At 44.5% G+C, this 15,207-nt stretch overlaps 4 protein-coding genes across 4 annotated transcripts; 3 read left to right on the top strand and 1 right to left on the bottom strand.

The window, feature by feature from the left end:
• Nucleotides 1–3,961: 3,961 nt before the first annotated feature.
• N7495_004728 (uncharacterized protein) lies at nucleotides 3,962–7,350 on the bottom strand (the record flags this gene model as incomplete). The annotated part of the gene is made up of 2 exons (XM_057207379.1): nucleotides 3,962–5,797; nucleotides 6,343–7,350. The coding sequence occupies 2 exons, from the start codon at nucleotides 7,348–7,350 to the stop codon at nucleotides 3,962–3,964; spliced, it is 2,844 nt and encodes a 947-aa protein (XP_057065059.1).
• Nucleotides 7,351–7,460: 110 nt separating this feature from the next.
• Nucleotides 7,461–7,967, top strand: N7495_004727 (C6 transcription factor; the record flags this gene model as incomplete). Its single annotated transcript, XM_057207378.1, has 3 exons — nucleotides 7,461–7,503; nucleotides 7,531–7,736; nucleotides 7,794–7,967. 3 exons carry the CDS (start codon nucleotides 7,461–7,463, stop codon nucleotides 7,965–7,967), a joined length of 423 nt encoding a protein of 140 aa, XP_057065058.1.
• A 45-nt stretch (nucleotides 7,968–8,012) lies between these two features.
• Nucleotides 8,013–8,879, top strand: N7495_004726 (fungal specific transcription factor domain-containing protein; the record flags this gene model as incomplete). Its single annotated transcript, XM_057207377.1, has 2 exons — nucleotides 8,013–8,384; nucleotides 8,544–8,879. The coding sequence occupies 2 exons, from the start codon at nucleotides 8,013–8,015 to the stop codon at nucleotides 8,877–8,879; spliced, it is 708 nt and encodes a 235-aa protein (XP_057065057.1).
• A 3,470-nt stretch (nucleotides 8,880–12,349) lies between these two features.
• N7495_004725 (OPT family oligopeptide transporter) lies at nucleotides 12,350–15,094 on the top strand (the record flags this gene model as incomplete). The annotated part of the gene is made up of 8 exons (XM_057207376.1): nucleotides 12,350–12,661; nucleotides 12,721–13,281; nucleotides 13,338–13,454; nucleotides 13,504–13,785; nucleotides 13,841–14,104; nucleotides 14,173–14,350; nucleotides 14,409–14,698; nucleotides 14,753–15,094. The coding sequence occupies 8 exons, from the start codon at nucleotides 12,350–12,352 to the stop codon at nucleotides 15,092–15,094; spliced, it is 2,346 nt and encodes a 781-aa protein (XP_057065056.1).
• Nucleotides 15,095–15,207: the final 113 nt, after the last annotated feature.

Below are 15,207 nucleotides of genomic sequence, written 5' to 3'. Positions count from 1 at the left end.
ATTCTTACCCGCTATTTAGTATCTTAACTAATGAAATGGACCATTGGTAGTAGGGCTATTGGAAAAGCTATCATGGATTCTAATTGGCTATAATAGGAATCAATCTATTCCTTTTTTCAGATGTAATTATGGAGACTGTATTGGCAGAAAAAGGGCGCTAAAACGGCACAATACGACAGCGACTACAAAAGAAAAATACGCCTGAAACCTAAGCATTGTGGTGGTTTTAGCACTTTTTGTAGTGGTTCAAGTAAAGTGTGTAGTGGTAGTAGCAGGTCCCTATTTATAAGACCGTGGTGGTCGTTGACAAGTATGTCACTACTCTGCACAAGGTACTTTGTTCATAGTATACTGAGCAGGGTTCAAAACATGTATAAATTAGACCATACCCTATCCTCTCCAGGGGTAAGCCTTTCTGCTCGACTTCACAGAGTCGTCTCATAATTCTGGGAGATTATGGTTGGCATCTAATATTGGTAAAATATCTAGGATGCGAAGCTGTCCACACCAGCGGGCGATTTGCCTGATTGTCATCCTTTCTCAGGGCCCGTGCTCAATCAAATCTCAACTGTTGGTCTGTTAAAATCTCAGGTGTATTGGTTCCTGGAGTACTGAAGATGGGGGAGCTAGGAGATGTTACCAATGCTCATCAAGGCTTTCAATAAGTTAATTACGGGGAATCTTTCACTCACCAATACGAAAAGGCGCTAAAATTATTGGGAGGTCTTCTGGACTGCGTGATTTGGCTGGGACCCGTCCACGCAACATAAAGAGAATTTGCTTGCTGTAAATTGCTTATAAGAAAGCCTGAATGGAGTAGGTATGCGCTGTGGACAGCTACCATTTTCGCTGTGGGTATCCATCGTATTTGGATTCTTTCCTCCTGCACTTCCTGACGAAGCCAGTGGCGATGAATATCTACGTGGCGGAGCTTAGTTTCAAATCCGTCCTCAGATGTAAGTAGTTCAACAGCTCTCTGGTTATCACAGTCCGGAGTGATGTGCTTCTCGTTATAAGATAGCCCAACATTCGTTAACACACCCTTCCACCAGATCATTGACTTCCCAGCCTCAGAGAGCCCAAGAAGCTCTGCTTCTGTCGTGGAGGTGGTTACTTTCCGTTGTTTTGAAGCCTTCCATTCTACTGGGCCACCGTACATCTGGCGTATATAGCCTGCTGAGCTCTTCCGATCAGGGTGATCCCGTACGATGCATCGCTTATAAGTTGGAGAACAACAGAATCATTGTTGGCTTCAGTGCGTGGATTGCGGTAGCAGATAGCTCGGAACCGCGTATGATAAAGGTAATTTATTACTCTATCTGCAGCAGCATGATGTTGGGGTCCAGGATTCAGTAGAAAGTGTGCTAATTTAGTAGCAGCTTTCGCAACATCTGGTCGCCCAAGGAGTTCGAATCTCGCGGTCATGCTCGCGATGTAGCTATCTTGGTAATGCCAGACGCAGTGTCTCGCGGTTTCGTACGATCCTGATGTTCAGAAACCATTCGGCTTCTCCGAGGTTTGTGGGCTCCCATATCTGGCCAAAATGTTCAAAAAGCTTGGTTGCTTCAGCTTGAACTGACTTATGGCTTGCGATTAGGAAGTTATCGACATAGAACGGGATGATTATTCCATGTCCGACGTCTTCTGGAGCTGTGTTAGGCCTAAGCTCTTTAATGCCCTTGACGCTTCTCTCTGCCAAAGCTTTGGAGAGATGCGGAGACCATATAGAGCTCTTTTGAGCTTCCACACCTTGTCGCCTGAATTCCGGAATCCGTCCGGGAATTGCGTATAGACGTCGTATTCCAGAAAACCGTTTAGGAAGGCAGCTATAGAATCCCTCTAGTTTAGCTCTAGATCATACACCGCGTAGAGAGCAAAGAGCATTCTTGCCATTTTTATAGCAACAGTTGAAGATCTTTTCTCGTCTGGCATAACCTTTTCCATATCACCACGAACACAGATTCGGGATTTACATTTAAGAAGGAGGCTGTCCTCATCAAATATATAGATAAATACCCATTTGAGAAGTAGGATCTGTTTAGATCTATCTGTTGGACGACTAACAACTTCAAAAGTGGCTTCATCAGTTAGGCCTTGGATCTCCTTCTGCATTGCTGTGTTGAATGCATCTTCAAACTCATGGCCTTTAATTCCCTGAAAATTGAAGGTAGTAATGGTAGGTCATCTTGGTAGCGCCTATCATTTATTAAAGACTGGCTAACCATATTAGTATAGAACGCAGCCTCATACGGTTCTAACTTAGAACCGTCTTCCTGGAATGCTGTGGAATGAATTTCATCTACTCTACGTTTGACTCTACGAGTGCGTCGATCAGTGATGATATTGGCGACATCTAGATCGAGGCCAATCTCACGTACATTATTTTCTTGAATGTATTGAGATTCTGCAGAAACTTGCAGCTGATCTTCTAAATCGTGTTGGATACCGCTTAGATCATCTAGTTCAAGGCTTCACAGTTGGCGCTGTGTGGTTGCATGGCTAGGGTCTAAAATACTTGGGTGTTTTATAGGGGTTTACTCGTGGTTTTCCCCTAATACAGCACGTGCTATGGATTGTTGTTGTATTGTTACAACTGGAGGTCCGATTTTGCGATTATTATGTTCTGAGTCTGGGGGCTCTAATATCTCGCGTACGGCGTCATCAATGGTTTGATCGTCTTCACGATCATGAGCAGGAGCATCTTCATGTGGTCCGGTGAATGGGAGAGGGATAGTGATGCCATCTCTTGTTGCATTATTCGATCTGCTTCTTATGCAGACAGATATCCCACTAGAAACTCGATCTCAGCTCGGTTCGACATCTTATCTCTTTTCCGTATATGCTGTACTCTACAATAGTTAAGGCTACCGTAGGTACGAAGATTTGAGAGGTCTGTCTTCTTCATTCTTCCTGGTGCGAAAGCTCGAGCTTCGTCCCAGGGTACAATCAATTTCTTTTGTGGTCTTTCTTTATCATCTTTTTGTATCAAAGTAGGCGTACGATTTAGAATATAGACTGCGGCTCTCACAGCTTCAGGCCAAAGTTCCTTTGGCAGCTTCCCTTCTTGAAGTAGAGCGCGTGCGCGGAGTGTAATCATGCCTCCGGCTCGCTCAATCGGGCTATTCTGGCTCTCATGTCTAGGAACAGAATGCGTAACTCTAATTCCTTGACCTTCTAGGTAGTTATCTATCTTCTGCCTAGACGATGTTTCGTTACCGGAGTGGTAATTAATGATTAGCAGCTTCCACCATCCAACAGTGAGTGCAATAAAATGTTTGATTGCATCTGGTGTTGATGATTTTGATATGAACGTTGTGATCCATTGAAAATGGATCCCATCAATATAGAATTACAAATCCATTTCTCTTCGTTATAAGTAATAGACATATGAATCAGGCCCATACAGATATGACCATATTTCCCAAACTTCCGTCCGTTCCATAGATTTCTACGTGGGATCTGTTTTGGAGCACGCACAAGGTGGCAGGTTTCACAGAGATCATCTGATAGCATCAAGTCTAAATCAGGATCATCAACAATAATACCATCTACCATCCATATAAGCTGCTCAATTGGCCCGTCGTAGACATGGCCTAAAAGTTGGTGCCATTGCTTCTTGGTCCCCCTCAGATTGTTGAGTCCTCGAATCTGGTTTGGCGTGATACGCCTGTATTTCCTTGTTTGAAGGTGCGTCATGTGGAGGTTCTTCTATATAGAGAAGGTTTCCACGGCGCTCTAGTGCGATCATTGGGCTTTCTTCCCTGTTGCGTAAAAATGGGTTGCCTTCTTAGCTACCCAAGATCCTCCAAGGTCTTCGAAAGCGAGGTATGAGAAAAGGGTTACACGGAAACCTGGCGCGTACAAGAAATTTGAGGGGGAGATATTACTAGTCTCTGGGTGTATTCCAGAAAGGACACAAGTTCCAGTTCCATGGGTTGAAAGCTCTAGTTTGCCCGCTTTGCTAGAGCAGTGTTCGTTGAACATTGTCGCTAGCGTTGACGTAATCGGCTCCCTTGTCGATTAGAAGACTGGCTACCGCCTCGTAGCCATTTAATAAGGCTAAGTCAAGCAGTGTCCGTCCACTCTTGTTGCTATTATGAACGTTGCTTCCCCTTTCGATGAGAATTCTGGCTACCGCCTCATGGCCATTCCATGAGGCCATGTGGAGCGGTGTCCATCCACTGCTATTGCTAGCGTTGACGTCGGCTCCCTTGTCGATCAGAAGCCTGGCTAGCGTCTCATGGCCATTTGATAAGGCCCAGTAGAGTGGTGTCCATCCATTGTTATCGCTAGTGTTGATGTCGGCTCCCTTATCGATCAGAAGTCTGGCTAGCGTCTCGTGGCCCTTTGATGAGGCACTTTGGAGCGGTGTCCATCCATTATTATCGCTAGTATTGACGTCGGCTCCCTTGTCAATAAGAATTCTAGCTACCGTCTCGTGGCCATTCAATGAGGCCCGTGATAGTGGTGTTCCTCCCCCTCTGTCTAGCTCATTACAGATAGTTCTCTCCTGTAAGAGAAGTTCTACAATTTCCGCTCGACCATCTTGTGCAGCCCAAGATAGCGGTGTTCGATTTTTATATTCTTTCAAGTCTTTCCTGTGGTTGAGACCCTCTGTGATATCAACTCCATTATAAATCCTCGAGGGTGAGTTCAAAAGAGCAGCAACAGCATCCTTGTTGCCACTAGCCAGCCCAGCAAATATTGGGTAATTATATCTTTCCCCAAAAACATGAATTTGCGGATCCACTTTAAGCTTTGCCCGGATGAGCGCCGGATGCCCTTTATCTGCTAGTATATAAAACAGACTAGCACTAGACGTATATTTGCGATTTTTGAACTTTTCGAAAATATTGCTGGTACTGATCCATCTGGAAACAGGAAAATAAGACAAAAATGTGTCTTGAAGGACTATTATGGCTGCAGCGTTGGCATGGTAGAGGATATTCTGACTGGCATACTCCAAGAACGGGTACTTGGTTAAGGTTTTCTTCTGGTTGTTGGAGGTAGACTCTGATGGCAGCCTATCAACAGACGCACAGATCAACGTATGATTTATGTAGAGGTTGCAGCATTCTTTGAGTTTCTCATGGCCTAGGCTCCCGCAGTCAAATTCAAGCTCAGGCCATAATTCATACAGGCCCTTGTCCTTGATGAGGAAGTCTCGTACAAATTCATGGATGAATTGAATTGTGGACTGATCAGATTTGGTAGTCTCTGCAAGTCCTTTTAAAGAGCTAATGACATATCTGATGACTATATTAGCCCTAGCCCCAGTTTCTAGGATGGCAATATCAGGAATTTGGCTATCAACCAAGCCTTTCAAAGAAAAACCAGACCAGAGAGCATGATAGAACTCATGTGGCCGCAAAGGAATTTTTAAGTACAAGATCCAGAGGATGCAAAGCTGGAGAGCTTCCATGTTCTCGTTGTCACGCCGTAATATATCTTTGAAAAGCTCACTCAGATCACTGGGTATTTCTGCGAGTCTCATTCTGAGTGCTATTCCGCCCTGTCGATACTCCTTGTTAAGAATATCGACAACCAGGATGATCCACATGAAAACACCAGCAGCTTTACTGAGAAGTTGTGGTTGCAGCTCTTCGATAAGCGTGGGCTCTTTGATAATGAGCCGACTTGTGACGTAGGTTGCTAAGTCTTCTGTATGACCTAATTGACCCTCAATTGTAAGTCTAATACCCTGTTGAATGATGATATAAGGATAGTGTCGACTCGAAAAACAGATTCGGAATGGGACGCCTTGGGCTGTGGATTGTTGGGCCAAGTCTTCGAAATACTGTACCATGTCCACTACTTATTGTTCATCACATTCATCGAGAGCATCAACAAAGCAGGTAAAGGAGCGTTGACCCAGGGCGCAAACTGTATTAGTAAAAAGTCCTTTAATAATATTCAAGGAAGGACAGCCCATTTAATTTTGAGGAACCAGGTCGAAATCGTCTAAAACAACCTAAAGGTCTGGGTACCCTTTATGCTGGAGTATGCAAACTTCATGATTGTCGACTTACCAGCACCGGGCTTGCCACTAATCCACAAAACGCTGTGATGTTGCGCTAATCTTGCGGAGTCAAGCCATTCTTTGAAACAAGGATGTCTAAGAAACTAGCGACATGTCTTTTTGTGTTCTTGTTTAATGGTCTTCTTTCGGGAATCCATTTGCTCAAATTTGAAGGAATCCAATAAGATTTTCCGGCGTTCGTGTGATGAACATTAATCTATAGGTCTAGTTTAAGCGGTGTGTAGTCAAGTTTGTTTCTAAGGTTGGTATTATTTCTTACCAGAATACGCTATGGAGACAGCTGTTATATGCGATTTAGTCACAGGTAGCTCCTCGAGCAATTCCCTTGCGTATGCGGCTGCGGTTGCTGTAGCATATCTTTGCCATTCATCGCTCTTGTGTGCGTCTAAGTAGTTGTAGATTCCCCGAATTGGGAGACAAGGGAGGATGTCCATTAAAGCAGCACTCTCTGTCTCAAAACATATGACGTCCAGCTGTCGAGCAATAATATCCCGGGTTGTGCCGTCCCTTATAGCTTGGTTCCCTGAAGCAATCACGCCATAATGGATCATTACTTCATCTGAAATTCGTCTGCTTCGTGGTACTAGCTTTGAATGATCGCAACCATCACAGCTATCACTTGAAGATTCGTGATCATAAATCGCATAAAAGAGACGATCTGGCGAATCTGGGCGACTATACTCGGGGTTTCCTCTTAGCTTCTGCTCTAAAATAGACTTAACTCGGCTGGGGCTTATTTCGTGCTTAGAACGGATGGTAGACACAACTGTACCAAGCAACTGATGAGGAATTCTAGGTATCGCCGTTTGCTGGAGCAGTCTATCTCCAAGGACTTGCCCAAGATCATACTGCATCACCCTTGTCCCAACAACAATGTCACCTAAACGCAGATCAGCCTTGTTTGGCACACCACCGGCAATTCCGACCATAAGACATACGCGAATTGCTGGGAAAGCCCGTTTCATGTTTGTCATGACAATCGCTGCGTTGCTTGGTCCATGTTGCTCTACTGGTAAACACGCAATAACAACATTGTGTTTATTGATGTCTCCGAGTACGTAGGTGTTTCTATCTTCTCTGTGCGTAGGCAAGGCTTCGTGAAAGTTGTCCAGCATGGCCTGGGCTGCTGCCATCTCTATGTATAGCGCACATATCCAGGCTATGGTGTACTGATCGTATCGTGAGACAGGCATAACGTCGTGATGGGAGGTTTTGGGTCGCTTAGACGGGTAGAATTCTGCTGTGATTGTGCCATGGTTGTCAGCTATTTGGATGCCACTATTGACCTCAAAGTTAAATGCCGATGTCATGATCAATGTACTTTGTAGCCTGTGTGATTACAGTTTATGGCGGAGGACATATTCTGACTTTCAGCTGAGCGATCATCAGGTGACTTCATGGTGCATAAACAAATCAAAACATGCGAGTACAGAAGTACCGTGTAATCAACAATGGGAGCCATAGTGAGAGTTAATTTATTCGGCACCGAGACTTTGACCATTGGCCTGGTTTAATTCTGTTTAATTTCACCACGGGCCACTCGATCGGCCTCATTCCAAAGTGGCGATTCCCCGTCCTACTCACCCCGTCACATGGACTAGCAGTGGCCGCGTCAGTCGCGCTTGTCAGAATTGTCCAGATACAAAGACCAAATTCAGTGGCCATCATCCAGCCTGCCACCGGTGTAAAGAGTTATGTAAAAATCTCTAGTAGCGAAGGATGATCATCTAATATATTTACACGCGCGTGGCAGTTGAGGTTGGATGATGGTGCTTTACTAGATCATCCTGATATACAGCAGGTGCAGGTCGAGGGCCTGGTAACCTTCTACCTCCTTTCTACAGGTCAAATTAATCGGTCAGCGTCCAACCCCTTTTTCACCCGCATGAATTTTGGTTCTGACTCCTGGTGCCAATTTTCACATTAAAGATCCTGGTGAATTACCGGCGTTGCGATCAGATCAGCAGTGGCCATGGGCATTAACCTCCGTAGCGAAAGCAAAAGCGTCTCTTGTGTATCCAAGGAAACCCAATATCGATTGTGGTGGGCGCTTTTCATGATAGATACTACGCTGTGTGTGATGACTGGTCGCCCTTCCAGCACTGCTAATACCTTCTGCACTACCCCTTTTCCAACTCCCTATAAGGAAGATGACTTAGAGCATGAGGATGTCGCCCAACTCATCACCGATAATTCCCCCAGAAACTATCTACTGAACTTTTTGCTTTCCCATGAAATCACTACGTCTGTCTCTAGTAATTCCTCTGCCGACTTAGTTTTTTCAACAATTCCCGGATCAAGCAAAGGTAGTTCCAACCAACAAGCTCAAGCTACGACTGAAACTGTAGCCCCAAATATCTCTTTATACTTTCTTTACGTTGTGGACTTATCATCGCTATTACGGGATGCCATTGAGATACTATACGCTCCACGAGCGATAGGACGATTCTGGATGAAGATGAAAATATTGATTTCTAACTTTGTCAAGAATACTGACAGCTAGCTCTCTCGACTCCCAGCAGAGGTTGACTTCGCAAGGTTTGACAAAGATGACCAAAAGCTCGCCCGTCAATGTACCAGTCTCGCCTTCCTCTTCTACACCACTAAACTCGTTATTTCGCAGCCTTGTCTCCGCCGCCTGGCTAACCCTTTGCCAGGCACCAAATCTCCAAAAGTAAGTCAGTTATGTGGCGCCATGGCATCTTTATGCATTAAAGTTGCCCATAAAACGCTCGATCTGCTCCCTAGTGAGCCAGGTGCAGCTCTTCTCTATGGTCTTTCGCCCTGGTGGTGCATGCTGCACTATATAATGCAGCCCACTACCGTGCTTCTGACATAATACTTTACCCGCTCACAGCCAGGAACCGTAGAGGCTCTCTCGCTGGGAAAATTCAAAAGTCCATTCGCTGGCTTCGCATCATGTCTGCTTACGATGGTTCCTGCCAATGAGCTTTACTGGTTTGTATGGTCATCGTCTCACAACACGGATTGAGCCTTTCTTTTACTCATATCTCGGAGCTGTAGACGCTTCGTTGAGTCGATGCCGTTGTCGCTGCTGCTGCTGCTGCTGCTGAGCTTTGTCCTCGTCGAACTTCTCTTTCTTTGAATTAGCTGGATGATATCCTTCGTATGTGTTTCGGTGCTAAGATTTTTCTTGTAAACTTTAGGAAACATTCGTTATAGAGGCGCTCAAAATCAGGTTCACCTTTTTACTCTCTTCAACTCTTTCTTGGTATACTCCGGAGTGCAAAAAAGTAGTATTGGGGGAATGATGTGATATTAGTGTTTATAACCAAGTTAATTGTTGACCTTCAAAATAAGTCTTGCTAGGATTATTTATGAAGCTCTCCTCTTCGGGATCTCTTCGGAATCTCTTCGGGGTGCCTTCAGGTTCCTTCGAACTCTGGTCCCGAAGTACCTCCGAACATACTGCATCTTCTACCAAAAAATCCTTCGTAGATTTTCGAGAGGATTTGTGTTTCGACTCGGACTTCCCCCTTGCTTTATCTAGCTACCGAAGGTAGGGACGTCGTACTCCTAGTTCTACCTCACCAACATATTTCTTGTCTAGCCCCAAAAGGAGCCGTATTACTCAGCTCCGGCTTCACTGTCTTTTTAACTCACTTCGAATATCGTATATAAGAAAATCATAATTTTTGCAGCCATACTTCTCCTTTCCCAAGGTTCTCAATTCTAGACTTCCCATCTTTTCGATCTGGCCAGAAAGGCGTCGTAACAGTTCGATGAGAGTCGTACTTTCAGGACCGAACTCTTGGTCTAGGTCTGGGCCTTTGTGCTTCAGCCTCGAAGGGAGTTGTATATGGACTCAGGCTTCCCCCACAACTCGTCCTTCTTCTAAGAATGCCTTACTGCTTGAAGAACCCATTTACTCTTCAAGGCTGATGCCGTCCCGTACCGTTATCTTGATGTGCCTCTTCTTCCCACCCTATACCGAAGTATACCATAGTTCATAATTGTGGTTTCGTACTCGTCCTGATAGGTTGCTTTCCCCGATTTTGACACATTATATCGGGCGTGATGTGCTGCCTAAATCGCTTTTTTTGATCAACTCCCGTTATAGCTCTTTAGTTAAAGTAGCCTGAACTTCAACTCCTTTCTTTGGTCTATCTAGTGCTTGCTGAAAGTGCAGAGTTAGGATAATTGTTGCGACAGCCGAGAAACAAGGCCATCAACAGACGGAAAGTATTTCGGCCGAAAAAGCTTCTGCCGAGACAGCGACTCCGGAACTGGATTAGTATATCACGGCATCCTTGAACGATATGCATTCATCGCAAACGACACCCTTGAGCGATGTGCATTCGCGACAGTAATGTCCCGTCTTCACCGTCTCTTCTGTCTCGGACGAATGTTGACATTCGTCCAGAGCAGAGGGGCGCCCATGTACTATAAGTAGCTAGTTCTTTCATCAATGAAAAAGCAGACTTCACAACAACCACAATATTCAGTACTGTAGAGACCACTACACTTGGTGGTTTGTCTACGGTGTTGAGTAGTGGTTCGTTGGAGCTCACCGTTCTCAGTTAAGATATTCGAATATCGCCAAGCGAGCGACAATAATACTGATTTACATGATCGCTAATTTTGCTGGCGGTTTCGGTTATCTTTAGAGTACTGGAAATAGTGTTTTGCGAGGAGCTCTGAATTAATAGGCTGAAAATATCTAAATATAAATCTAAACCAAGTTTGATTATATATTTAAGGACGAAGGCTTTTTTTACGGATTTGGGTCATTGAATGGATAAAATTTTGACATATAGCCGTTGATATAGCTTCAACATCCTTACTATGCTATTGCTTGGAGCGTAAAAACCAGCATCGAGAGGCTATATGACTTATGTATAGAAGTAGAAGAAAAGAGGACAATATTATGGTCCTCGTAGAATTTGATGAATTCTCCTAGAATCTGAACTTACAATAGAAGACAGCGTTTTCTGATTGAGTTAAGATAGGATTAATAAAGAAAAGGGATTCAAGAGTGCTTTGGTCGTTGTCAAAAGTCTATTACGAAAAATTCTACGTAAGCAAACTGCACACTAACTAACAGTATTCGAAATATTCAAACAAACGTAAAGTGGGCCGAAGCCCCTCCAATCCCACTAATCATGTGACCTCAAAAAACCTCCTCACTGCTACTTCATGGTTTGTTTTGCTTACATCGCACATGCATGTTATAGTTACTTGTCTTCAGCTCGTCATGTTCCAAGCTTTTGATCAATCTTTTCATTGGTAAAACTCTGTTGTAGCGTAGTATTTCCTCCAAACCTTTCAAGGTTGTAGTACTCCGCAGTGTGGCGTTAGGTCCGGAGTTGCGTCCGTCCCCCAAAACAAAGGTTTCTATCCGATCACTAATTATGGGGATCTATGGCGAGATCTAGGAAGATTTAAACCCTGGACATCGAACAGCAGTACCTGTACACTATCTAGGTACTGTGTATACTATTATCCTCTGTAAAACGAGGACATGAAAATCAGTCCAAAATGAGTAAAAGGTTCACATGGCCCACTCCAGTGCTCCTCCGGAAGCTTACAAGGGATAAACAGCTGCAGATGCTTGTTTAGACCTTAACACACCTTATCACATCATCTCCCTACCAAATTGCTTATTTTGAAACTTCGATTGAGCTCCACAATCATCTGATCATTAAAATCGCTGCCATGAGTAGTTTATTTGACAATTATTGAATGATTTTGCTTCGACTGCACTAGGTACTGCCATCCAGTTAAGTGATCAGAATCACAATCTCATCAATCGTTGCCACCTAAGTGCCAAGGTACCTGGTAGTCGATAGAGCATCTGAGTAGTTTTCCTCCGACGGACCTCGCCGATGTCCCTAAGAACCACTCATGCGTAATTCTCTTTCCATTTGGGGGCTAGAAGAGGCACAGGTAATTGCAAAGTGGCAGGTAATTTGCCAAAGTGGAACAGTGCAGCACGAAGCACTTCTTTCTTGGGACTAGTGCGTATCCATCTATGGATACGCAAGGTACATAGGTACGGATTACATTTCCTTGCGTAGAATGTAAAATAATATCCGTGTTACCATTACCCTGAGACTGGTTAGCACATGGATCTATGTGGAGGAACCTTGGAAGACCCCCACATGTTTTGGATTCTGTTTAAGATAACATTTTGGGCAAATATGGCCTCATGAGTTGACAGGCTAGACTGTCCCGAAAGATATCACGCTCGGGGTATAAGAGTTACATTAGTCCCTGGAAACAACCGTGACTGAAAAGGACTTGCCAAGTCTTACAAACATCCCTCGGCAGAGAGTGAGTGCAATTCAAATGACGCTCGTCGATTCAGACTCACCGATAGAAGAGACTCGAGAGAGTGCCCCCTCATCCAATCATGAATCGATTGATGAGAAGGCCGGTGTCTTCGTGTCCTTGGGCAAAGATGAGCTGAAAGCCCAAGCATCCGACCTGAGTGAAGAGGATGATCGCAACAGTGATAAGGTTATCATCGTCACTGGTGCCGATGCTGCTGTGCACTTACTGCCGATGCGAGATGACTTTGATCCTGCATTGACTTTCAGAAGCATGGTATTGGCATCTGGACTTTCGTGTTTCCAAGCTGTCATGAATCAAATTTATTATGTAATTCAGTGTTCACCATGTTCTCTCGAGTAAGAAAGTGCTGACTTATTCAACAACAGTTTAAACCGACGTCTGTTAGTATCCAAGGTACCTTTATCGTCTTGATTTCATATTTCATCGGCAATGCCTGGGCCAGATTCCTTCCCCGGGGCGATAAATTTGAAGCGCGGTGGAGGGCAAACGGTGGCCAAGGAAAATTACCTCGATGGCTCCGGCTCATCAAGTTTATCAATCCCGGAGTTTGGACTTTGAAGGAGCACGCAGTCTGTTCTATCACTGCAACATCAGCCTCAAATGCATCATCAAGTTCAGCTGTTTTTGCAGCACAGAAACTCTTCTATAATATGGATGTGACCGCGGCTACTGTTATCCTGAGCACTATCTCTATTGGTCTATTTGGCTATGGTCTATGTGGCTTGATGCGTCCGATCGCGGTTTGGCACACAGAGGCTGTTTACTGGGGAACCTTACCTACTGTCAAAGTACTCCAGGGAATTCATTGGCAAGAGGTGAAAAATTCCAAGCCTCTGAGATACTTCTGGTATGCTTTCAGCGGCATGACCCTGTATGAGATTATTCCAGCCTACATCTTCCCTTGGTTGAATTCCGTTTCTATTCCTGTATGTCAAGTTCAAAGGGTTTCATATGGAACATAAATTCTGACCAAGCATAATAGTGTCTCGCAGCACAAAAAGCTACGGGCAACAAGGCTAAGGTCCTTACTAATATTTTCGGTGGAGCTACAAACAATGAAGGTCTCGGACTTTTCACGCTCAGTTTCGATTGGCAATATGTAAGAGAGCAGAATTCTTCATTCTCTTTCAATAACTAACTGAAACAAGATCACCTCTTATCAAACTTCCCTTCCTCTCAAGCTTCAAGCTCATCAGGCCCTTGGGTTCGTGGCATGTATGATTGCCATGGTTGGAATCTACTACGGCAATGGCTGGAACTCGCGATCACTTCCCTTCATGTCGACGAAACTTCTGATGTCAAATGGCACAAAATATCCAACTAGCAGCGTCTTCCCTGATGGTGTACTTGATGAGACCGCCTTGGTGAAATATGGACTACCTAAGCTAACGGGTTCATTTGCTTTTGCCATGCTTATGGCTAATGCTGCGGTAGGTAGCGTATTTTTCGAGTCCTGGGTATCAATCAAGCTAAAAATCTTTCTAGATTGGTGCCATGATCATGCATTGCATTCTCTTCTGGGGGAAAGATATCTGGCGATCGTATAAGAAGGCAAGAGAAGGCCGATTCGACGATCGTCATCACGTTCATATGGCAAAGCATTACAAGGACACACCATGGTGGTGGTACGGAATTGTTCTTATTGGCAGTTTTGTTCTGGGTCTCATCGTCGTTCTGAAAGAGAATATTAGCCTTCCAGCCTGGGCTTACGTCGTGTCGCTTATAATAGGAATTATCATTGCACCATTCGTGAGTCCAAACCCCTTCAGCTACACCTGATAGCTTTTGAATTTACTCTAATAATCCTGTGATTGCAGAGCACTCTTGTTTATTCTCGCTACGGCAATGGCATTGCTACGAACAATCTTTCGAAAATGTTAGCAGGCCTCATGATTCCTGGACGGCCAGTCGGTAACATGTACTTTGCTTGTTGGTCGCATAATGTTGTGATGAACGCACTCAATCTATGCAATGATTTGAAGATGGGTGAATATCGTGAGCTCTATCAACTCTCATTAAACGTCAAGCAGAAACTGACATTGCACAATTTCAGTCAAAATTCCACCTCGTGTGATGTTTCTTACCCAAATATGGGGAACCCTGCTCGGCGGTTTCATCAACTATGCCATCATGATATCTGTTGTGGGCAGTAACCAAGCACTACTCGCTAATGGCAACGGAAACAACGCATGGAGCGGTGCGACTATTCAAGCATATAACACAAATGCAGCTTCTTGGGCCTTAGCACCATACATCTATAAGGTCGGCACTGAGTACTCGATGGTGCCTATTGGAATAGCAATTGGAGCAGGAGCAGTTGTTGTTCAACGCTTTGTCTACCAGGTTAGTGGTACTGTTGACTGACTCGGCCAATTGAGACTAACCTACATCTTTCAGTTTTCCCCCAAGATCAGAGGTTTTGATATCTCTGAAATCAACATGCCGCAGTTCATCCAATACGCCGGTTTCATTCCATATAACCAAAGTCAGACCTGCGTTGTCCTCAGCTGGATCCTTTCTGGTTTTTTTGTCCAGTACTACCTCCGAAACTACCAGCCACGCATCTTCAAAGATTACTCATACCTAGTCACTGGTGCTTTCGATGGAGCCAGTCTTACGGTCATGTTCATTCTTTCCTTTGCGGTGTTTGGCGCCGGAGGAGCTTCCCACGATTTCCCGAGCTGGTGGGGTAATAATTCAAATGGGAACTACGACTGGTGTCCAACCAGTGATTCTTAGAGAGTGAGACACAATACATTGCTTTAGGTTATGATATACCTCTTTTCCGGAGGACTATATTTTCTTACAGCTTAAATTCTGCCATTGATCATTCAAGCGTAGGTGTCCGACTA

This window comes from Penicillium taxi (assembly GCF_028828555.1).
Source record: "Penicillium taxi strain IBT 34144 chromosome Unknown utg000003l_segment0_segment0, whole genome shotgun sequence".
NCBI classification, from domain to species: domain Eukaryota; kingdom Fungi; phylum Ascomycota; class Eurotiomycetes; order Eurotiales; family Aspergillaceae; genus Penicillium; species Penicillium taxi.
The sequence above is the reverse complement of the archived record's forward strand: the minus strand, read 5'-3'. Positions and strand labels throughout refer to the sequence as shown.